The 25,940-nt window shown below is 39.9% G+C and overlaps 1 protein-coding gene and 1 non-coding gene across 5 annotated transcripts in view; both read left to right on the top strand.

Moving 5' to 3' along the window:
- Nucleotides 1–274: 274 nt before the first annotated feature.
- TRNAL-AAG (transfer RNA leucine (anticodon AAG)) lies at nucleotides 275–356 on the top strand. The gene has a single exon. It is a non-coding gene; the product is annotated as a tRNA-Leu (tRNA).
- Nucleotides 357–2,918: 2,562 nt separating this feature from the next.
- The window catches only part of LOC117600386 (neurotrimin), a 50,053-nt gene continuing 27,031 nt past the window's right edge, over nucleotides 2,919–25,940 (top strand). For 2 of the 4 annotated variants that reach the window (XM_076692660.1, XM_034315777.2), the window contains exon 1: nucleotides 2,919–3,223. In XM_076692660.1, coding sequence (XP_076548775.1) covers nucleotides 3,172–3,223 — 52 coding nt within the window. In that variant the 5' untranslated portion in view covers nucleotides 2,919–3,171. The remainder of the gene's footprint in view (nucleotides 3,224–25,940) is intronic. The other 2 variants (XM_034315776.2, XM_034315775.2) reach the window with 1 other exon arrangement.

Raw genomic sequence — 25,940 nt, 5'->3', positions numbered from 1 at the left:
ATTTTGTAAACTATAAATTTTACATTATATAAAAGAATAAATGATAATTTGCTAAGGAAAATAATAAACAATTATAGATACACGTCGTAATTTGTTGTCAAGGGGAGCTTATAGTTGTATGAAACGTAATTGCTTTAGTATAGTTCATTGTGTATTTTAATTAATTTAGAAGTTTTTTGTTTTTGTTGCATAAAGAAATGTCATTATAAAATTGAAATTATAAATACATATAATTGGTCAGTAAATATGTTTATAAAAAACAAAATTGTCACTCGGTAGCGTGGCCGAGCGGTCTAAGGCGCTGGTTTAAGGCACCAGTCTCTTCGGAGGCGTGGGTTCGAATCCCACCGCTGCCAATTTTTTTATTTAACTTTTTAAACAAATATAACTTTTATGAATTGTTATTAACTAATAAGAGTAATCGGTACAATAAACATGGAATAATAAGCGAATAATAAAAAAGAACTAAAGATAGTGTATGTTTAAAGATATAAGTATCTAATTTATACCTCAGTTGCAGATAATATCACATTATTGAATATATAAGTAGCTTAAGGCAAAATGTTGTATTAGTCTTATTTTGATGTTTGTTATTTTCAAATTAAAGCCCGCTTAAAAAAATAGTACCACTTACACTATCTAGCGGCAGATAGCAATACTTCACTGACTAAAAGTACAAAAAGACTGCGAATGCCTTTGTTCTCGAGGGGTCGTGATTTTGGAAATCTTAGACACCTTCAGGTGAAATTACGTCTGCATAAACAAAATTGGTAAGAGAGTCGTGTCTGTTTTACCAGTTCCTCTTCTACCACACCTGACACTTACAACCGAAAAAAAAATACACAATTTGGACTCCCGTTGATTCTATTTTTCAGCAATCATTCAAAATTGGTCAAAAAATTATTACAATAATTGTTTGACAAAAATATATTTTAAAAAGACGGCCATGAATCAAATATATTTAAAATTCAATTTTAGTACCATCTATACAAAAACGACTGAAACTACTCGATAACTTACTGATCGATTTTCCAAAACAAGGGAATACTAGCGCTAACTATCAGGAAGTAGCAGAAGCAATTTATTTGAATCTGTAGTCACTGCTCGTGGTATTATACCCAGTTGCGGGGCACCTTTCCCTCCGTCGGCTTAGATCGCCATTTTTCCTAGAGGGTCGCCGAGCATGCTCGACAGTGTACACTAGCGCTAACTATCAGGAAGCAGCGGAAGCTACTTGATAACTTGGCGACTACCGTATCATAAGTCGAAACAAAACACCGAAGTAAAGTTGGCGCAGAATATTAATATTTCAAAAAAGTTCCAAAAGCTATTATGTCCAAAGCTATTTTTGAAATATTTATGAAACTTCATTGTTATGTTTAAAGAAATGTTTTCCGCAGCTTTACTTGCTTCTTTCTCTTACTTCTTTTCAAGTCTTCTACCATTATTTATCTACGACATTTAACCTTCGTTTTGTAAAAGAAAAGACGGCTTTATCCTTGATAGTTCCAGTGCCATTTCTTTGTCTGCAAGATTATATAAATTCATGGTAGCATTGCATATAATGTGCGAACATCTTTTTTTGTTGAGTATTAACTAATTATATGTTCGATAATTGAACCTTGCAATATGCAATTAGATACTTTGTTTTTCAATATGTATTCATGGTATAAAGAACTATAATTTCTTCTGTCACAGTTGCGTACAGAGATAGAGTGCAGTATGCACTAAACAAAACAAGAAATAAGTAAAATAGTGCCATGATTTTTTTCATACATTGTGTTATTTTGTAAACTCTGTACCCTGTTAGTTGACTTAACATTAAATTTCTTCTGTATCAAAAATATCCACCTCTAAAAGCATGTATTAATAGCTTGCCATCTCAATATTAACCAGTGTGCAGAAGTTCATCGATTAATTTCTGTTGCACTGATAGACCTCTCCTTATAAGCATAACATAACTAATTATTAGTAATATACGTTTCTGGTGACATCATTTTTGTACAAGCATGATTCATTTCGTTGATAAGTCATGCAATTATGACTGGGAACTATTTTTATATTTTATTTAGAAGTATCCTCGATATGAATCAATATTTTTTTCCTGGATTGTTAATCATGTTCCACAAGATAAAAAAAAGGTAAATTTATTTACATATTCATCGGTATTATTTAATCGAAGACGCGATGATACAAGCGACGGCACTTTTTTTTTAATTTACATAGAAGAAAAGGTATGCAGAGGAGTGAATGCTCTTAGTTGTTCGTCTTATGCACAATGACAAAGTGAATGGATGAATCGAAAGAGGTAAGCGGCCGACGAAAGTAATGTGCAAATACATGCTTATCACGTACGCGTGTACGACCGTGTGTGGTTATACTTTATGCGTTCGAATCTTTGTACATATATAAATTCGACATTCGATACGTATTCTCGCTTTTGTCCATCTACGCGCATGAATTTATGTTTCGCTGCGTCTACGAATGAAATATTTATTGTTCTCCTATTTTCATTCCATACTATTCACAGCCTCTAAGCTATATATACAAAGATTTTATTTTTGAACCAATAAATTTATTTTGGTTTTCCATCAAAATTTTATTTTGATCCTCTTGATGCAAATATGCAAATTCATGCTATTAATCTATAGCATCAGTTTCTTATAAATCTTGGTAGAAAGAAAGACGAGACAATGGAAAGCCTTTTCAAGAATTTGAGCAGCACGATAAGCATGCAATTTTATTAACCAATACAGAGAAATTCGTACAGTGCACACACGGTATTGCGCTACTGAATACTGAAGCATCTGCGCACGTGTGAGTGCATTTGTATAGAAGTAGAGGCGCGTGTCGAGTTTGTTCTGAGTCTAGTGCGCAACCGGTCTGCGCAGGTCCCCGTAAAAAGCCGGGGGCGCGATTCCGTCGCCGCTCTTCGGATACCACGCGCGTTCGTTCTCTCAGTTTGTATTCAGTATCCACCTCGTGTCGGTGGATACGTTCGGTTCTTTAAATTAAATATCAACGAGCATTTGTTTGATAAAACGTGAAAACCCGTCCAGTCGTAGAAGCACGTTGCCAAAGTATCAGAGGTTAGGTGGAGACCGAACCGACGACAAGTAGTGCCAATTGTGCCGTTTGTTGACAGTGTTACCGAAACGAGGACCAAACAATATGCTGCCGCTAAAATTTGTCAGTCTACTGGTGATACTACTTGCCGCGCATGGTGAGTCGATTTTACATTCTAAAATTTTTCATTCGCCATCGAATCGATCGGTCGCTCCGTAATTGTAGGAACTTGTTGAGCGTATTTGGAGCTCGTTGAACTTGATCGGAGCGGCGTGTAACTTTTGTTCGTGGGTGTGCACGCGGGACGGCTGTTCGAATAGTTCGACGGGCTAATTAAATTTAGATTTATCGGTTTGGAGTAGACGCGTTGGCGTGGGTGATGGAGTAGATGCGTGCTAGGAAACAACAAAGCCAGATGATCGTATTCACCCGGACGATAATTTCGCATGCATCACGGATAGTTAACAGTTACTTCACCGTCCGCTCCCTATAAGCAGTTGCAACAATAGTTACCATTGTGGGTAGCATCGGCGAGCAAGTTGTAATCGTTGTCGCGGAAGGAACAATTACGTGTATTAAAAAAGCTTAATTACTCTTCCTCGTTAGTTTAGCGAGTGGCGCATTTACTACCCGGTAAACTCATAATTGCACGTACTCTTAACTGCAATATTAAGAACACAATAATTTATCTCTTAGATTCATATTACATAGATCTATTTTATTTATACAAATATAATTTTATTCCGTCTATCTTAAATATTTCATACATTTTGTATTGCTTTCTTTCATATAGGACATGATTTGCATATATTTTGCATACATGTGTCATAATATCCGCAGTATACACGTAACAACATATTTATATTTTTTTCTTTTTCGCCTTTCGTTTGCAACACTCTTACTTTTTTTTTTCTCTTTGATGTAATAATTGAATAAGGTAGACGATGGTAGGGTCCGCAGTCTAATTTTGTCCATGCGTTACTCACCACGCGGTTCAATTTAATTCACAACCTACACAGCTGTATAGTATTGAAATCAATTACTAGATGAAAAGAGAAGTGTCCAGCTGGCAAACGTTTAGGTTCACATTTAAACTGTAACTCGAATCATTCAAGGCGCAATGTAGAATCGTAGAAAGTATTTCGTATAGCAAGTATAGCAATTATTCTGGGTGCGGCTGAAGTAAGTAAGCAATTTCAATTAGCCACCATTTCTATTTTAACTGGTTACACTTACTGTGTTTTATTAGCCAAGAAATCGCACGAAATAATTAAACTTAGTTTATGTTAGAAAGCCTTTCTAGTATAATGGAAATTGGAAAAAAATATTACCAGCACCTGCGTACTTTATTATAGACCGTAGAGATGATAAGCGTTCGATATAAATTTTTCATTTGATGAAACGTTCGATTTGTTCGGCTCGTGAAAAGGTTGAATAGCGTTCGCGGCGAAAGATTTGTATTTTGACTCGCTTAACGAACCCGCATTCAAGTTGCACACGATTTCTGATGATACGTGTGTTCAATCGAGCCGCATACAAATCCTTGCTCCATTGAATAACATCAAGATTTCACTTTTCTACCCTCGCGGATCCGCTGACTTATCTTTCGATTCCAGTCCTGCCGGTAACGCTAACTAATTGTTTCATTAACATTCCCCGTAAACTGCATTCCTGTGCATATTCAACCGCGTGAATTTAACGCTCGATCGGCGTGCATTATACTCGGTGAACGCGCGAGAAAATGAACTTACACGATTTTACTTAAAAAGGATTTAACTACTTTACACTATAATCAGTGATCTATTCACTGGAGAAATAGTAAATTCAATGATTTGCCGGGGAGAAAGGCACGGTAAAATAATATAAATCACCCATTAACCTTGTAATTGAGATTGGTTGAATAATAATATTCAAGCTCGAGTAGTTTAAAGCGATAGAATTTCACTTTTATACCACTTGTATCACTTGTAGCTACACGATTGTTTTGCATAAGTCTACAAGATCAACGGGAAGATCCGTTTCTTGCATCGGTGGTCCAGCTGTTGGGCAAATTCCATTGAGGAAAGTATGCGAGCAAGAGAGAATGAGATGGTCTGGTATCGCGAAGAAACAGGCTGGTTCACAAAGAACCGGTGGCAGTAGTTGGCGGACGACTGCTGAATGGCCCGAAAATAAGATAAACGAAAGTAACACGGCAGGAGATGAAGGGAGGATAGGGGAGGGATAGGTGGTAGGGAACGCCAGGTGAACAGAAGATTCAGGTAGGAGAATGACCGGGGGGCAGATGGTTTCCTGGGATGAGAGAGACTGTTGCCTCGTGTCCAGCCTCGGTATTCACTGATTTCTGGTGAACGACGGCATCGTCGAAACGAGCCCTCTAACCGAAGGATGTTCCATTTTTTCCTTAATAATAGGAGCGGCTTCTTCTTATCCCTGATGCTTACCAAGGCCCAACTCGTTTCGTACGTGACGAACATTCCGAGTAGAAAGCCAGGCCAGCGTCCGGTTGTGTGAGGATACCGTGAAACCGACACGGGGGGGAAAAACGATATTACGTCGACGATACTCTTCAACGGACGGATCGACGATCAACGTCTAGCGCGTTGGAATCCTTTTATGATAAAATCATAGTTCAATGGTCCCCGAGATAAGCACTGATAAAGTGTCACTGATAGCATTAAAATACCGCATAATCGTGAACACCGAGAGCAGGAAAATCTGTGACACTTTAAGCTTTTCTATTTATCGGTCAATCGGTTGAGAACAGTTGGAAATTCAACGTACAATACGGAGCACGGTAGACATCCCTAGGGAAAAATGGCGAGGATTGGGTCCTTATTTTCCCTAGAGAAGCCTACCATGCCCAGTACCATGGCAAATGGTATCAGTCTATATTCATAGTGAGATTAGTCATCGATAGTTTGTCATTATACGTGACCGTGTGCTAATGTGCTCATTGTAATGCAGTTGTTCCATATACATACTTCTTGTTCCTCGTTTCTCCTATGACATTCAAAGTTTCTTGCTTTTTTTATTTTTTTTATCTCGCAATAATACAGTAAGAGGAAAAAAAAATACTCTTTCTCTACCTCTGAAACAACGTAATTGCATAATTTACGAGGCACTGCAAGGACCATCGTTTCTCTCGTCTCGTATTTCTTCTCTCAGCGACAAGAATTAATGCAAATTTGATAACCAACGTGATATGACGGCTCGATGAGGTAGCGACAGTCTTCATGATTGTGTAACAAGCTGTTTTATAATTCTCGAATTTCTCATTGTGTAGGCGAGCAAAGTTGTAATTCGAAAAAATTCGACGATGTTTATTCGTATCATAGGAGGATAATACGGTGTCGCGCGATGGAAACACGCGAACCTCTAACGGGTCAAGATATGTATATCGGCCAAGTCTGGTGTACATACGTACTGTTTTAAACCGCGCACGCCACGATTTAATCGGTACGGTTTAAATACACGATCATCGGAAATTAACGGGGCCAGTGGCGTGCGTGTAAGTAGTACACCACGAATACTTATCAAAGATTACGTCACGTTACATCCCGGTTTATCCGAGTAATTAACTAATTGAGCTTCATTGGAGGATGGTGGGAGAGGTGACGTATAGAAGAGGTCAGCCCGCATGAGAAAACACTTTTGGACGTCTACCTTTTGAGGAAAATATCTTTCGAGTTTCTTAGAATTTTCCCAAGAGAAGACCTACTGCAGACGAGAAAGAAGAAGTATTAATCGGTATACCTGCATCGCCCACTCGCGTAGCCAGAGAAACGCGATACCTCGACGCCAGATTGTCGGTATACCTTTTTCACGGGAAAAGGTTTCGTGATTTCAGCTGGTAGAAATTTCCTTTCCGAGAAATTTTTTCTTTCTTACCTAAAACTTTGAATTTTTTCACTTTTCTGGTTAATTGATTAGGTAAATAGGCGATCGATATACATATATATACACATATATTTTTTAGTGTACACAGTGTACTTATTTTCGAAAAATATTTTGTTTCATTCTTCACAGTTTATAACGTCTGAATCTTTTCTATAAATATGACACTAGATTTCTCGTTGTTTTTCAGACGGCTCATACACACCATGCTTTTTCCACTTTATGAATAGAACCGCGATAACGCCGTTCTTGTACTACATATTTACATAAGAATCTTATCTTGTCGCTCGTTAAACGCGTTCAAAAAAGTATGCTCTGATACAACGGGTAAATTAGCGGATCCGCGATTACGTGGCTTCAAATACTGACTTAATTCATCGAAGCAAAGGGAAGATAGAAAACGATTTCTATTCAAGGAACCGGCTTCTATTTCCAAAATAGATAACTAGAATCTTTTCCTATTATTACCCTTGACTCGTTGCCTAAAAACGTTCCGATAATGAATCTTACGAAATTTCCGCTATAATTGCGGCAACGAATCGTTCCGTATAGGATTTCTACCCGGCATACATAATCTTGGAATAACAGATATAAAATAAACATCAAAAACTGATTAAGCGTACCAAACAATGGTCGCTATTAATAACTAATCTTTGCCTAATTTAGAATTTTTCGAAGTTCATCAAATTCGAAGAACGGACCACCGTCATATGAATATTTGGGTTTTCCATTCCACGTCTGATGCACCTTTTTTCTTCGAAATATTTTTCTCTTATTTCGGTTATCTCGCACGAATCACATTGATTTCTCGATAATTAAACAATTCACCGTGGGTACAGAATGAATCACAAAGATATCATCCGCTTATTCCGAACCGTTTCCGTTGACGGATGTCGATGAATCTCGCGTTTATTCCGAGCCGAAGCGCGTAGCCGACGAGACACGATTTCGGCGTTCCCGATTCGTATTTAGGCCGTGCGGTGGATTTGTGCCTCGTAATTCTTCGTCTCGTAGCGAGATCTACGAACGGAGAGAGAGAGAGAGAGAGAGGAAAACGGTTCTTTTCAATCCTTCCGTTTTATTTATCGCCGAATACCTCGACTCCGTACTCTCGCGGTCTTGAAATTTAAACAGCTGCACGCGTGTTTCCTATCCAGTGAACACACATTTCCATTGTTTAAACGGTTACTTAAATTTTCATTAACCACGGTGTAGAGGAGAATCCCAGGAAAGGCAAAAGACATGAAAAGATCGTCAGAAAGGGTATTTATTATCCTTTCCACGAAGGATTCGTCGAAGGTAAAGGGAGCAAGGTCCATTAACAATCCTATCCAGCTGTTGTCCTGGAATCTTAATAGGCCGGACCCGTTGAAAAGTCGGTCCTGATGCTGGATTTACGAGCATCGGTTTATTTGCAAGGACAGCAGATAGAGCAGAGATGGCCGATGCATGGGAGAATGTTGAAAATACACACGAGAAGATGAGATTTCAGGGATAATGAATGATAAACGGGATCCGAGATTGTTCAAATAAACTCCGTTGCTAATATCGCAGCACCGTAACGATAACGATGACGTCGTTGCAAAATTACGTAACTAGTTGCGGAAATATCGTGTTATGACAAGCTAAAGATAGGGATGCTCGTTTTTACTTTTCATTTTTTCCGTTGCCTGAGAAATCACGTTTAACCATGGAATTTTCCATTCAATGGATAATCCATTGGTACCATTTCCAAGTTGATGGCATGCATATCCGGGAGCATAGGAGAAGAAGGGAATAGAGAGAAGAAAAAACGCCCACGATAATTTTGATTTCTAGTAATCCGATTCCATTAATAAACCGCCCACCAGACACGATCGTTTAGGGCACGGAACTTATCTCAACCATTTCGGGTATTTTTAGTCGTGTTTCTTCGTTCATGCGTGCCATGTTCGAGCATCGACGTGTGCTTTACGCGTGCTGCACATATGTGAACAACTTTTCTCTCCACCCTCTCCTTTCTGCTCGGTTCTAGCTTATAATATCTTATAAATAGGGATTAGCTAATGGTATGCGAAACAGTGATCCAGATTTTATTCTGGTTTCCGACCATCACCTTCTGCCTTCCGGTGCTGTTCACTCTTTTTCTCGCGTTTTATCCCATCTGACTTTTATTGTCGCGTTAAAATTTCTTATTTATCGTTTGCGGGGAAAGAACGAAAAACTGGAATACTGTAAAGAAGAGAATATCAAATGATATTATATCGTGGTCTTAGCCTTAGATGGTTAACCAGTTTTCAGAAAAATATATTTAAATTTTATGGAACGTCTCAATTAATATTAATAACTTATCTTCCTTTCAAATCATCCTGCTTAATATCTTGATGTATGTTTCGCATGTTATGAAACACCCTTACATCACAACGTCAACAATAATTCAACGCGAAGGTATAAAAGCGTCTTTCTACCCCATCGATCAAAATCGATCGGTCATTTTTTCGAGAACCAATCGACTTGATCTTAACGGTGTTAGAAGGGCGCGAACGTGTATCGATTTGAACGATCCTGAACTGGTTTTCTCGCGAGCAGGATTATTCGATCGGTCGAGCGAAAGTTGTCCAAATATTTTTCCTTGTTGATTTACGTGATCGTTTGTAATGAGTCACTAAACTCGGTACCATAACCTGGACAAAAGGGATGATTTGTGGCTGGAAACAATTCTATTTTTTGAACGTAAGGTAACGTCGATGTCGTTGAGACCCACGCATCTCTCCGAACGTCTGGTACACTGTCTTTAGCGCTTGGCGAAGATGAAATTTTTTACATAATTCAACGATTCCATAATAGATCGGTCGTTGAATATATTCCAGCACCTTTGCACGCGTTTCTTCGATTTCTGTTCAAAAGAATCGAAATTTTACTCGCTGATAATTTTCACATTCGAAAGTTACGGATAAGAGGATTAAGCTGGTTCTAAGAATTCTGTGAACAAATGGATGGCTGGGACTTTTCAATTGATCATACGGAATTAAATACGTTCGAGTGCTCAAGGCGAAACAAAGGTTAAATCGCTTGTTTGCGATATCGGAGTTTACGCTCCATCTTTGGTTCCCATCTGATCCGACACAGAGACGAAACACGGTCGCATTTTTTATGCAACTTGAACCCCGATATCTGTTTCCTTTCGATCACCATTTTAAAAAAGACGATCGCTATTTATACGTCTGTTCATCCTTGATAAATCTTGGTCGAGAATGTTATTAACGCGTTATCGCTCGCAAATGAAATAGGTAAACACTATTGATTTCAAAGAAATTTCAGTTTCCCAACGATAACACATCTAACTTTTATTATATCAATTTGAGTTATGGATCAATTAATAATAATCCAAGTTTTGTTGATTAATTTTTCAATTTCCATGAGAATAAGTATGATGAACTTCTCGCAGTAAAAAGGTTAATAAATAGAGTGTTAAGATCATTCTCTTTGAAGATAGCGCAATTAAATTTACTTCTGAACCATTTCGAGATGATTAGAGATTTTATTGCGGTTTAACAGCCATTACAAGATCATTATAAAAGCGAGTACCAATCGTTATAGAAATGTAGGTACATTTACGATCAAGGTTATCAGTGAACCGTGTTACTTGAAAAGTTTATGCTTGATAATCATCGGAATCAAGGACAAAATCATCGTTTCTGAACACTAGTCGAAAGCTATTTACTCTTTTATCACTAGAATCACTGCTTTTTCCATTTTTCCGTCCCGTTGTACTCGTTTCAAGAACAAAGTCTATTTACGTCAGAGGATTTGAAGCACAGTGCACACAGAACCCGACGTTGACAAATTCATTCTTAGCAAGCACAAAAGGCAAGGCTGGCCGCGGAGACGTTCTTCCAATAACTCAAAACGATCTACCTCTTCTCGGTTAGTTCGACAAGAATGGGTTACTCAATCGACATTGTGAGGCAGCGAAAGGCCCCCACACTGCATTTATTATAAATCATTCTCGACTCGGGCCTCCTCCCGATCCCAAGTCGCGCTCCTTTTTTCTCCGCTCCGGAGAAAGAATAGGTCACTCGAAACATTTTCACCCGATCTCACTCGACAGACCGAGGGAAAAAAGAAAAGAAAACTTAAAAGCAGAGAAACGAGATGAGGCATCGGCTTTGGTTCAGCTTCGGCATGATTTTCACCGGTAGGGAAAGGAATGCCAGTCACTGGCTAAGTCGTTGGACTACTAATGATACGTCTCGCTGTCTTCCTTCTCTATTTCCGTCCCGTTTCTTCTTCGAACAGAATTACAAATGTCGCGTTCTCGTTCTGATTGCGAGAAGATACGTCCGAGCATTACGGCTATAGTCCGTCCAATGAGACGAGTCAGAATGTTAACAAATTCACACGCTCGACGCAGGGCCGAAGCATTCTCGAGTGGAATTTTGATTTTTCACCCTAGTACTATTAGATTGATAGAATTTGGATTTTGAAACTTTTTTCTTAATCTCTACAATCTTCCTCGAACCATGCTCCCCTATACATACCAAGAATCCGTCCGGAAGGTCGGCGACGCACGGTACTTATTGTTAGCTAATTGTAAGACCTAAAATCCCCATTCTAAATCGAGCTCCTCAGCTGTCTCATCTATTCGGATATATTATAAATGAATTCTCTTAACTTCTGTTCCGTATGGTCAGCTAAATTTGTACCAAATTAACGATTGAATGGTTCGTTCCTTGAATGCAACGGATTCATTGATAGTTGAACGGCACGAGATATCGTGGGATGCTGTCATAAGGTTTCTTCGTCCACGCGAGGAGAGCGTTTCTCTTTCGCGGAACAGAGAGCCGTAACGAATCGCTGGCTACTCGTGTATCGTCGTCTGCGAACGATAAGCAAAGCAGCGCCATTACAGAGATATCGTTCAAGTAGTTCGTGTAATTAGACTCATGCATCATTCTACGCGACGACCCCTCGAACTTCTCTAACGAACGGATAAAAAGAAGAGAAAAGAAGAAAAATGATCGTGGATTGTATTTATACCACTGACACGAATACTCTATCGTGTTTTCTCGATAACCAGTGAAAGTAATCGCTCATTCTTCTTTCGAAGGAGTTAAACGAATAATCGGTTGGAGGACGGGTCGTTATCGAGGGAAGGCGAAGATCGATGAAGGAAAGTGTAATTACGATTAATTGGATCGTCTTCTTTTCGTGAAAACTGTATTTCACGTTCTCTTGTCGCTGGATTAAAATAAATGAACCGTTTTAACAGGGTTAATGGATAAAATTATCTGTGGTTGGCTTATCGTAAGCGGAATCACATGGACTCGTGTCGAGCACCTAACGCGGTTCCATACGAATCTCTAATGAGAATTTAATTATTCCTTGTGTTGTCTCGTGCAATATTTTCCAATAGGCACCCCCGATGCAGCATACTAATTAATTTCTAGACAGATTATGTTGAATAATTTTAAACGACCGCCTTACTGTAGGGAACACTCGAACGAGTTGTTGGGCGAGGCAAAAGAGCCGACGGTATCGCAATATCTAGTTTAGCCATAAACTTTGCTAACCATAAAAGCGATATTGCTGTACAAGAGACAACCTTCCGCGTCCTTGACATTAACGTGACATTGATGTGGCATTAATCACGTGTTAACGGTTTCTGCATAAAGATTCGCATACATATTAAAAAGCGCCGCTGATTCAAGCTGTTTTATTCGCGTGGATGTATACACGATTCGAAAGTGTTAAATCGAAGAAAGGTTTATTACAAGGAAAACGACCAGGCGGTACCGTCGTCACGGTATAATTTCAATTATTCAGATTATGATCACTCCAATAATTAAAACTTTCCACTTGGTACCACGCGAAATTAATATTAAATTAATGGTATTCAGAAGTTTCTGGAATTTTTTATTTTATTTATGGCACCGGCCACTGTTCCCCTCCATGCTGCTCAACATAACTTCGACAAATACCATAGAACATCGGTGCTCCCTAACGTGTTAATAATTCCTATTAACTTTAATTATTGCAATTTAATAATTTGGACAATTTAACTAGGACACGTTTATGTTGATTAGTGGTGTCATTGGAATGTCGCGTTTCGTTCGTTACGAGTCATAGTCATTCCCTTTGGAAACTTTGAATGGCCGTGGAAAGGTTTCATAGTCGGGGCCGATCGTGAATGTTCATTATCTCGTCGAGGAAATTAAAAAGTCATGCTGGAAACGCTAAATACAGGCGCGGCTCGTAAGGACCCTGGTCTTAATTAAGTCTGATCAACAGAGGGGAAGCGTGAGTGTTAAAAAATTTCTTTTCCTTCGAGATATCCTGCCGGTGGGCAGTCAGAGGCTACGTCAAGTCGGAATGCGCAATGCTTTGCCGGCTTATGCCGTATGTTAGTGGGTCATTGTGCTCGCCAGCAGTACGCTCGTTCAGGTAAATAAATTATACGAGAAGTGTAGTACTTTGCTAGCGGCAAATTTACGCGTACAATTTCGACGTGGCCCTCTTCTATTCCCTTCCAGCTAAACGGGTATGCATTAGGTAATGGGTTGCAAGAAAACAACGCGACACGTCGCGGCATTGTTTTTACGTTAAAGCGTGCACAACGTTTACAGGCTATTATAGCTTCCCTCTCGTTGTCTCTTGTAACGTCGCTGCAACCACTCTGCGAGCCTTGAGTTAGTTTACATAAAACGTTCCACTTTTTTCTTTCCTTCGCCTTAATGACAATACCGGCGTCCTCGATTAAAAACACTCGAAACACCGTTTTCCTGCGATATAGTAAACTTCGTCATTTTCACGCAATTTTCTAAAGAGCTTTCACGTGTGTACCTATGAATTCAGTCGCCGTGAAACCTTGTTGACACGATTCGATGACGTAAAAGTATTATGAAAAAGCGTTTATACTATTTTCATATCGAAAACATTGAAACGTTCTTTAAGCTTTTACCCTCGAACAGCAGAGCTTGGATCAATCGTGATCCAAACTTACAGAACATATGCACGGATATAAACCTAAATTTAAATGTACAATTTTTAAAGGGAAGAATATCATGTACTGGGGGAATAATTTTTAAAAGAGCAGTGTAAAATAATATGAGATATAAAATTAAATTGAAATTAGAGCTCTCTCTATGGTCCGTCGTTCGAGGGTTAACCCTTTAACTGCGGGTACTTTTAGCACAGCCGATCGCTCTAATTTTTAATTATATTATTGAAGTAATATTCTATTTTTTATTGTATTTATTTTAGTTTTATTTTAGTGGTATATAAGCCATTGCCGCTATTTGATATTAGCAAAATTGAACGCGTTGTTTATATACCACACCCGCAGTTAAAGGGTTAATATAGATTAAGTATTATGGTATGAAATTTCTATGTTATCAAATTGTCTTAAGCTTCAGATGTTTCGAAATCGAGCTAATAAAACGATTTCGTGGGAATCGTTCGAGTAACCGAAATATCTCGTGGAAGGAATGGTGGACCAACGTGGAGAGAATACGGAGCAGAATTCGGGGCTGCATCTAATCGAGAGTTGAATAGGTCAACTGGTGGAAACGTACGCGAGCAATTGCTGCCGCAGTAACCCTTTCATCTCGCCGTCTTCTCTCCACTGTTCGCCCAGCAGGCTTTCTCGATTACTACGCCTGCCAGGGCTGCTCTGTGCTGGCTTTGAAATCACGAAGCAGCGTGGCTGCTTTGACGCTAGGACCGTTATTAGGCGAGACGATGAGACGGTTTTCTTGTTCCCTTCGACTCGAGAGAGAGTAGTTACCGGGGTCCGATCCTCCGACTGCTCTTCCATTTCTACTGACGTCCGATAAATCGAACAGTGGAACAGGGGATCGTTTGTACGCGATTAAATTCGTCCGCTTTCGAATATGCTTTTGTTTTTCCTGATTATCCATTGTGGTCTTGGAACAAATTAACACGTTCAGAAAATCAATAATTTTTACATAATCTCCATCATCTTGACCGTGTCATCTTATGAAGGCATCCGCTCTGAGAGTGTTACGAGTCAAAAGAATACTACGTTGCACCCAAGTGTACTTTTACATAAAGGCTCGCTATGATTTCACATAATTAATCTCTCCTAGATGAGATGTTAAATATACACTCGAAACTGTCACGTGTTTGCGGATTGATTAATCATTAGAACGTGACTGCTTCTCAGGGAAGTTGGTTTCAACCAGCCTCTGTTCCTCGAATAGAATGAATTTCAAGTTCCCTGTTGCGCAAAACAGACGCGAGTCGTGGCCGCATACTTGCGCATACACTTAACGAAATACCATAGAAAGTAAAAGGAATTAACTGTTGATAATTGAGAAAGATCAGAAGGGAGGCTCGTGTGTGCTTATCTTTCACCACGGTCCAAAATAACGAGGAATATGTAAGCAGTAATTTGCTTGCTATCTCAAGACCTATGATTCGTGAAATTAATATTATTTACTTCCTCGGGTTTTTTCACGAATCACGAAAAAGCATGTTGAACACATACAACCACGCGTTTCTCTTTGGTTAAATATCCACTGCTGGTGACAAGTTAATTAATGGGAGAGCTGCGTGCGGTTCAACCCTTATTTCCTCGAGTTTTTGCACGATTAATGCAACAAGATATATAAAATGTAAAATCTACAGAAGTCGAAGAAGAATTTCGTAATTGATTCGATGGAGTAAAAAATTGACGACGATACGAAGGAATGAGATTAATGCTTGGATTCGGTGTAAAAGGCATAACGGCGAGCAGAATTTCGCGCAAAAAGAAACGCAAACCACGGAATACAGTGGGCAACAGATGGTGGGCAAATGATGTCATCCTATAAACTTGACGAGCAGCCGTTTGAATGTTATTTTCACCCGTCGACTGGTGGATTCGGAATTGGTCGCTGACGAAAATTTACAGTTTCCGCTTAAACCACCATCAAACGTCACCAGCACCACCACCATCATCGTCATCGTTTCCACCCTGTCCTCGTAGTATGTAGGTCGATTGTATTGTCATAAAATACTAACACGAGACGGTTGGCTTCACTTCCGCTCGTACGTACCTTGCCTTTTCACGTGTAACGAAGCATCGCGATAAAAATGTCATCGTTAAACTGTCCACCGTTACAATCGCACCGGGTACTCATAGTTACGCGAGATCCTTGGGAATTTTTTTTCTTCTTTTTTTTCTAATATTAGAAACTAACCACCCATTGTCCTGCATACCTTGATTACCGACCATTTGCTGGATTATCAGATTTGCCGACCAGCTTAAGTGTGAACATCCTCGTTCCGATGCTAAGCGTGAACATCCTCATTCACTTGCAACGCTCGATCAAGTGGGTCAAGTATACTCGAACCAGAATATGAGGCTGTTTAATGTTAGCCTAATTGCACCAACAACAGCCGAGCCGCGAACCATCTGGTTAAGTTGTTTTTAGGGAAAATCCAGTGTTAGAGAATTTGGAGGATGATTTCATAGATCCTTGAGCTTCTAATACTTCGGTAAAATGAGGTTGATAGGTCAATGGAGTAATAAATAATATTTTATTATTTAAGTATGTCTAATCGTGAATTAGCTTAAAACAAGCTAAGTGAGTTCGAACTTGGAATAAGTTAAAATTACTATGTACAATGTACTCTTTAAACCTTTTTCATCCCCTAATATTTCGTTACGGGAACAAATATATTAGACCGGCCATTTTGTCTCGCTTTCTCTTATCGAAGGAGAAGAGAATATTTATCGGTGTCGAGTTACCGATTCGCCACGCTCCGTAAAGACAAATCTATTTTCGAAGGACGCTCGTAATCATCGATCAAACGGAGCAGTCGAACCCCTCGCCGGCGATGATGTCACTGGGGTCGATTGTATATACGCTCGGAGCAAGTAATAATGAGCATTGGGATGATGATGTCACGGAACATGGTCGATGTACCCTAAATTACGAACCCGTCCCGGTTCACTGTCGCTCTCAGAGGCTAATTTTAAATGCGTGTCCTTGGTTAATTAGACGGAACCAGAATCTTCTCCAACTATCGCCAGTTGTGTGACACAAGTGAAAGTATGTGTATAGTGTACTGGAGAGTTACTATAATTCGAGACAAATGATAAGCGTTCTAAAGAAGATGCACCTCTTCATATCCTGCGATGACGTTAATTACGATTAAAATCCTTGCAATGAGAAACACTCTTGATAAACAGTTAATTACAACGGTTGAAAAATGAGCTCACCTTAGAAGAATTTGAATAAAAAAGAAACTGGTATGCATACCTGTGCTATGTGGTACAATAATTGGAATCATTCCTTCGAAACACGTAATCTTTATCGAGTTGGAAAATATGTATATTTACACCTGTCGCTGTCGTTCTCGAAGAGGTTTAATAGGGTGTTGGCTAGCCTGAACGAAGAATTCGATCCTATCTGTTGATAAATCAACGAGAAAGTTTATTTTGCAACAAGTGTTAATCTGCGAAGTAAAGGAAGTACTTACTGGATGGTTAGTTTATCTATCGGTGGTGCGCTGATCGGTCGCTCGTAACCCATTGCCACTAACGAATCAATATCGTTATAAACACAGGCATTATCCGAGGAGACAAGAGCAGTCAACCGTTCAATGCCCCGTAAAGTGTGCGTTGTAGTTTAATTAATACGTAACGGCCAGTAAATGTACGTTTGCATCGTTTCGTGGTGTTATCAGAAACGATTGCGTTACGCTAGTTTCACTTCTGCCGATAATATCCTATAATTAATCACCTCTATTTTTTTTCATTTTTCTTTTTTGTCTTCGAATACACGCCGGACAATCGACAGCCTGACGACGCATTTTCCATGCTGAGATTGCAAAATTGGGTTAGACAGAAGATTTCTTGCATTTTAATCGTTCAGGGATGAATCTTTCTTGACCAATCGATACTATTTTGAATCTTCTGAAAAATTGATCTAACACGTTAGATAGAAATGTAAAATATGTATACAGCCGATGGTGTTAATAAATAATTCAGTAGGGAAACGATGCGAAGGTCGCGACTTTAATTGCCAGCGTAACACAGTTTCTAACGAACGTACAAAAACTGAAATAGGAAGTGTCCCTTTCAATGGCGCGTTACTATTCAGATCACGCGATCGAGATTACAAACTGTTGGTTCGCAGAAGTGTATCAACCGTGTTCAAACGCAGGAGAATCGAGGGTGAGCAACTGCTTAGATACATATATCTTCATGGGTCGTAGCCTGAAAACCCCTAGGTTAGATAAGTGAATAGGTTGTGAGTCATACATTATTAGAGACAAGTTTTTAGGTCGTTTTTTTCCGTACGCTTCTCGACAACATTAACAAAGTCGGTGCCTTTTCACTTATATCAAACGATTACGCAGCATCATGAAGAACGGCCTAACACTTTCTTGGATATCCTTTCAGTAGGTCATTTTTATCTGCAATAAATCAAATCTATATTTTCCATGATATTCAATTCTTTCTAATCAATGACGACTCGTAAGCGATGAAAGAGTAGCAATAAAAATAAATCGAATCATCGAGATATATCTTCGAAACGATTTCTGTTTAGTTACGTTTGCAAAATGTCGGCCAAAATGAACCGGCCGTTTAAAATATCCTCGCTTGACGGACGCGGCAGAAAAATTACACCGTTGAAAGAACGACGGTAAACGCGTTCGCAATGTCAAATTCGTCCATCAAACTGTCGACGAATCGAGCGGATTACTTTTCGACATCTTCTGGGCGTGACGGTGAAAACCGGATATCGAGGTATCGTCTGGCACAGCCTTAAATTGTACAATGTTCTCATCGCCAGCTAACGTCGAGTCTGCCAGAAACGGTGTCGCAAGTTAAATAGATCCCAAATCCAATGAAATGGTTCGCGTGCTTTACATAGAAATCAGCTTTTAAACTGAGATCTTATCCAAAGGTGATTATGCTCTTATTTCACGAACCTGTTCGTTGCTTCACAGCGCGAGGCAGAATGTTGTAAGTAAATCTTTAGACTGTAAGGATTCTTATCCGACAAACGTGATCTTCGGGGAACGCGAAGGATTCGTACTTCTTTTTTCCATCGCTACGCAGACGATACGTTCTTCTATGCTGGCATACCACCGGGGTCAAGGCTGTCAAGTTCAAGGCCATCCAAGTGACCAAAAGGAGGAGCTTCTTATCTTTACTGGAACACATCTTCGAGGTAAAGATATATAAAAAGGAAAAAATTGACGAGAGATGAATGTTTTTATCAGTGACGTACAAACACTGGCCCATTTGTTTGTTACCAACCCAAGGACCAATAAACTCAACAGCTCTTTTGCATTCACGTGTACGTTCACCTCGTGGCAACGTTGCTTCGTAGCATGGTTGCCATGGTTGCCAAGCCCATCAAGGTCCATAGCTGCAGCACCCGCACATGGTGCCACACGAAGTCGAAGAAAAAAGCTCGAACCACGTCTTTTCTCGTCGTAAAGCTGACTGCATCGGCCAGATTTTTCTTCTATAGCTTCAGCAAGGAACTTTGAACGCTGAGGTTTGTTATCAGGGACCCAGGTGCTCTGGTTAACCAGCGGCAGTCGTTTGGGATCATTTTTTTTTACTTCTCTTGAAAGGGAAAACCGATAAGACCGGGGGTTGATTCGAATTCCAAAATCATGTTAACAATTTTTTTTTTGGTTTTGTTTCCAACGATCCTTGAACCTGGAGTTTATATCATCGGTTCGTTAGCATGGTCTCAGAAGGGCTCGCTGCGTTCTGCTCCACTTCCGAGTGCCCTTTATTAATAAGTGAATCTCTGCTTAACACGTGTATAAAGCTCAGATTGAATAGCAACATATTTTATAAAATAGTAGAAATTTCAAAATTCCCATCTTCTTCTGTAAAGCAACGAATAAGGGAAACGTTTGAACAAAGCAATCTCCAAACGAACGTTCTAACGGCAACACTATAGCGGAACATTATCGAACGTGTTCTTGACGGATTAGTAGGTTGATGAACGAGCTTGTATCCTCGTCGATTATCAGACAACCGTTTCACTTTCATTGGTTCCTGGACAGTTATTAATTTAACCGACTACGAGGAACAGGAATCCTCTCTTTTCTTCGAGCCATTTCTGTCTGGCCGTCTATAAATACTGCTCTGACCAAACTCTGTTTCGCGTACGCTCGACGAAAATCCATGTTCGTTTCCCCCTAGCGTGTTTCCAACTTGGACGCGAATAATCTCGTGTAATTGCGCCCATAGACTCCAACAGCGGAAGCTGACTGTAGCTCGTAAAATATCGGACCAGTGTTTTCCTCGGTCAGTTGGCTTAATATTTCCATTTTCCACGCCCGGCTCCCCTGCCATTGTATCCGTCCAGTTCACGGTTATGGTGTCGTCGAACTCTCTGTGCCAGCGCCATGGGAGGCTCACCAGAGGGGTGTCTTTTTTTTTGTTAACGATGCTAGAAAACACGAAGGTGGAAGAAAGAGACAGAAGAACGAGCTGATGGAATTCAAACGTTGTACGAATGCCAGCTTTGATTAGATCGGTCTAAGATGGCCACGACGATGATGATGATGACGTGCATTTCTTAAGACGACACGTAGAGAGGGCAGAAGGGCTCGGTGAAAGAAATATTACATCGTCGAAACTACTTCGTCGAACGTTTCATCGGTGGACTTGGATCCGAGCGATTGATAAAACGAAGATGATCAGATAAAAACAAAAGCGTGTCAGTTGGTTGCATCACCATAGCTCGATTCCATGAACGAACGTACGCTGAAGCTTTTCACGGTTAAACCGTGAATCATTTAACCGAGCTTTATGAATGAGTTTCGTCGGCGTCTTGTATATCAATATAAAATTCCGTTTACGAGTTGTACATTGTGTATCGGCGCATTATCGTAACGCGGATGCTACTTTTCGTTCCTCCATTGTTCCCTACTTATCAACGAGCCGAGTTCGTGGCACTTGTATTACGACACAGGAATGATTCATGCGTCTATCGGAACGTCAATCGATGAGAGACAATAAGGCCAAGAGGTCGCATGCTGAACGGTATTGAATGAAACCGATTCGAAAAATTTTCTCCGATAGCCACGATGCTCGCGTGATCTTTCTCGCGTGTACTTTCCGCGTTCTCGGAAACTGCGGCCCGGAAACGAGCGAGAAAACGGTGTTCTTTCATCGGAACACGGTTTTATAGGGTGGAAGAACGGTTTCACGAAATTCGAAGCCAGATGTTCGGGTGTTTTTGTCGTCACCCTACCCCGACACACCTCGACACGAGTAAACGTGTCTCATTCATGAACCGGTTGAGTAAGAGGATTCCACGGCTGGCACTTAATCAGACTGTCCCTTAGCATGTGATTTGACGCACATCATGCTTCGTGCTCGCTTCTGTTCAGCTCGAACCTCGAGACGCGCCAACAGATCGCCACTGTACCCTTATTGCCACTCTCGCTAATTAAGTATAAATTGCTTCTTGTGGATGCGTCGAGGGAACAAGACTTACCGCTATCGCTAAATCCCTGTACAAAGGATACAAAGGTCTTTGTCGTTTTGCGCACGTCGCGTAACTTCGCGTTCTTCTCTTTAGAGCGTGAAAGTTAAATATAAGGGATAGTCAGAGGTTGATCGAAAAGAGGAAAGCTCTTTAAAATTTCCATTAACAAGGGGAACTACCCAAGTGTTACACTTACTTATTAATGAAACTTTGCCAGCTTATAGAGCTCGTCGAGCTGAACACGCCTATACCCCGTTTTGTGGGCAGACGACTAATTGTTTAAAAGATATTAACAATTACAGTTAGTTACTCCTTACATTCTAAAGTATGATAAACTCACATATACAACTCGCAATCTAGAAATCCACGGTTCAAATCCTTGATTCCCAACATTTTTTTTTTTTTTTTAATGATAATTTGTCTCTTTTTGAATAACTATTACATAAAAATTATCATAAAAAAAAAAAAAAAATTGGTGGGAACCAAGGATTTGAACCGACGACCTTTAGATTTCGAGTCGTGTGTTTAACCACGGGGCAGATCCATGACTCGCAATCTGAAGGTCCTCGGTTCAAATCCTGGGATCCCGTTTTTTTTTATTTTTTTTTTTTTTATTATAAATGATAATTTTTTTGGAATAGTTATTCAAAAAGGGACAAATTATCACTAAAAAAAAAAAGGAAATGTTGGGAACCAAGGATTTGAACCGCGGATCTCTAGATTGCGAGTTGTATGTGCGAATTTGTCATACTTCAGAATGTAAGGAGTAACTAACTGTAATTGTTAATATCTTTTAAACAATTAGCTGTCTGCCCCCAAAAGGGGATATAGGCGTGTTCAGCTCGACGAGCTCTACAAGCTGGCAAAGTTTCATTAATAAGTGAGTGTAACACTTGGGTAGTTCTCCTTGTAAGTTTCTTTCTGTAACGGTATAGTATTGATTTTAGATTGAACATTTAAGCGTGAAATTAATTGTGGGCCTAAAATTTGAAATTTGCCAAAAACCTTCCATTTATAATAAATTATTCGTAGAAATATTTTCATCGAAACGCGTCGATTGATTTTCTCGAACGATTCACTTCAGTCTCCATAGTGAATCGAGTAAATAGATCTGTCCGTGGGTGGTCGAAAGCTACCAGCACACGGACCGTTATAGCCTTAATATCTAGGTATTGAAGAATCTGAGTGAGTCGAAGCCGATGAGGGTAAGTCGATGAGGGCGATCGTGAAGGGAGAAGAAAACCGAGACTATTATGCATTCACTGTATTTATTAACCGATCCCTTCTGTCAGTACGATTCCGTGCGCTGCAACACCATCAACGATGACTTTCACAAAGACGTACACTGTTTCAAAGGCATTTCGCAATATTCAAATGGTAAACGAGAGTCGTATGGACGTGGCAATGTTAAACCGAGTATACATACCAAGCTGCGTGCTTGGATTTATTACCAAAGAACGAGAGGCTCGCGAATATTTCAATGAAAGTTAACTGGCAAATAGCGTCAAATTGCGCGAGTTACTTGCAGGCCGAGGTCGAAACGTTCTTCAGCATTAAAACCATGCTCGCGATCACCTTGCGTCTCAATTCCCTCTTATCACGAGACACATTGAAATTCAAATCGTGAAATTCGACGAAATTAGCGTGGAACTTGAAGACCTTCTACGGTACAATAATAGTGTTCCTCATACGAGTCGTTGTAAAATGACCATTAAAGTCTAAAGCGACTCCGTCTGGAAAAACTGATCGATTAATCATTCAAAAGTACATCCACTGTCTTTTCGCTGGGTCATGAACATCAACTGGCTCGAATCTTGAGGCGTATCTTTCCGCAAAATTTATGACTGTAGAAAAAAAGCGCAACACGCACTTTGAACATCGTTCACAAGCGTCTCGATGTAATGTACACAGAGGAACGGTGGGAAGGGTGTGACGCAGCCGAAAAAGGTGAAGCCGAGATATGAAAAGGTTTTCGCCTCGTCGCGCCGTTGTTTACCTTGATTATCATGGACTCAGGAAATTTCAGGTGTAAGATGTTTACACGAGCCGGCTACGGCTACGAGATAATGCGCTCTGTTGCATACGTATGTAGGTACGGTGCATCGGTAGGGACAAACGAAAGATTGTACGGTATGAAATTTTATACAAGGCCTAACCTTGTACGAGCAGTGATTAACTGCACAGTTTTGCCGAGCTTGGATTCCGTGAAAGCGAACACGTTAGTGGATTTTTTTTATCTGTTGATTTTCCTTTCGTTTACACGCTGCCCGAGTATCCTGTGGCGCGCGACACCTCTAAAGGATCCCGGCTTTGAAATTCACCTGATCCTTGATTAATCGCCGGCTATTTGTCGCGAACAACCGACGAGGAAGCCGAGGATCGTGGCCAGATCTCACGGCCAGATTGGGATCGTGATTAACCTTCGAAGGAAAAGTATCAAGCGTTGAAAGAGTTTCCTGGTAAGATCAGATACGATCTATCTTGTCCAGGTAAACGGTCATGCTTGATTGAGGTAACTAAATAACTTTATTGGGATAATGGATTCCTTCGTATAATGTTTGTAATACGATATTAACAGTTTCCTATTAGGATCCCTGTTAAATCTATGCGACCCAAGTGTGCTCTCTAGCCAGGCTAGTGATCTTTAAAAATTCCAACGAAAAGAAAAGTATTCGGATAACTTTCTCATTCTTGAATTCGTATTAAAGTATTCGCAGCGATGCTCGGTGTATTAAGCAATAAATAATTATTACATTTTCTATTTTAAAAGTTGAATTATAATTGAATAGAAGAAAAAACGATAGTCTTATGTGACCAGGAACTGGGTTCTTGATGGTAATAAAATGGAATAATAAGTTAAAGGTGTGAAAAAGTAGAAAACCTTGATGTAACCAACCATCTGGTGTCTCGTGGGAATCGAGACTAGAAAATTCTCTGGCTATACTTCAGAATTTTCGTTCGTTCTTCGTAAAAAATATGATCGTTATGCAATCAGACGAAACGGTGACTGGTGCAGTTATCCCTCGGTATTCGTGTCATAGAGTGTGCGAGCCAACCTTCGCTCACACGTCCCGAGTCACGAACAAGAAGAGATCCGTTGTTTTCCAAGATCCTTCTCTACTTATCGATACAGCTGCAAGCTTTCGAAATTATGTCGAATATTACGTTCGCGAGCGTTGGCCAACGGAGGTGCACGACCCACTTTTCATGGATTCGTCCATCGGCAATCTGAACTTTCAACGGTATTTCAGGCTCGCGTGATTCACGGACAAGAATACGGTATCGTGTATGCAACGCGATAAAATTTCAAATATTCTCGGCACAGTTTGATAATTAGGCGACACCCTAAGAATGAACATTCGTGCGGTCACGCTACGTTCCGTTGAACTTTCACAGGGGTTACACGTGATCAGTGTTCCATTAAAGCAACGAAACGTCGATGTGTTTATAATGTCGAATGAGAACACTTTTTCGTTATGCTGAATTATGTATACCTACTTTCTTCTCTGTGATCGAGATAATTGGTTGGAACTTCATTTTATCGTGAACTCGTTAGTATTTGGATCAGGTTATTCTATAGAGGATGATGAAAACAATAAGGACTTATAAAATAAATACATACTTTTACCCATCTCTTTGAACGCTCTATACATTGATGAATTACACGATCTGGCGTTTCTGGTATGATAACTTTTAACCTTTTAAATCATACATGAAAAGCAACGGATACCGCACGAACGTGAATCATTAATAACGTGAATCGCCCCATTTCATTAACGCAAATAACAGACGAGACGCACTTTTCTTTGCCCGAACCATTAATTATATTTGCCGCTCCGTAAAACGAGTCACTTTCTTCGTGGAAACAAGCCCTTGGACGGCAAACCGCATACTTGAACATATCGGATTAACAGGGCAAACGGTATTATACACTATATAGAAATAAAACCAGACGAATCCATCATTGCTTCTGAAATACGATTTTTTGACTCGTAAAATTGTTACCAAGCTAATTTACATATATTTCAATTTTAATATTCAGATATAATAAATAACTACTTTAATTATAACCAAGAAAATCCATATAGATTGTCGTATTTTGTCAGATACGACAAAATTCATATGTGTAATAGAATTTCTATAAAATTTTGGATCAAAGGGGTTAAAATTGCCTTTCTTGAGCAGCAACCCTTTAACAATCCTGTATGTACATCCGTTTGTAAACACGGCTTGGCAACCTCGCCAAGTACTCCTTTTCTACCACGAAGGAACCTTCTTCGTTTCTCCACGGTTCCTGTTCCTCTTGATGCACCGGCTGCCGGTGCAGCGGTAACGTCAGCCGGTTGCATGTGCAGCGATCCAAAGATTCTTCGGTCGTTCTGTCGTTAAAAAGTGTAGAACGCGAGACACGGGCAACCAGTCGACACCAGAAAATTACTATGATTACATGGACGAGGTTCTCGATTTCTTGCTCGTTCAATCGACCGAGGCAAGCTATCGATACTTCAGCTGGGGCGTCTA

Source organism: Osmia lignaria, chromosome 15 (genome assembly GCF_051020975.1).
Source record: "Osmia lignaria lignaria isolate PbOS001 chromosome 15, iyOsmLign1, whole genome shotgun sequence".
NCBI lineage: Eukaryota > Metazoa > Arthropoda > Insecta > Hymenoptera > Megachilidae > Osmia > Osmia lignaria.
The sequence above is the reverse complement of the archived record's forward strand: the minus strand, read 5'-3'. Positions and strand labels throughout refer to the sequence as shown.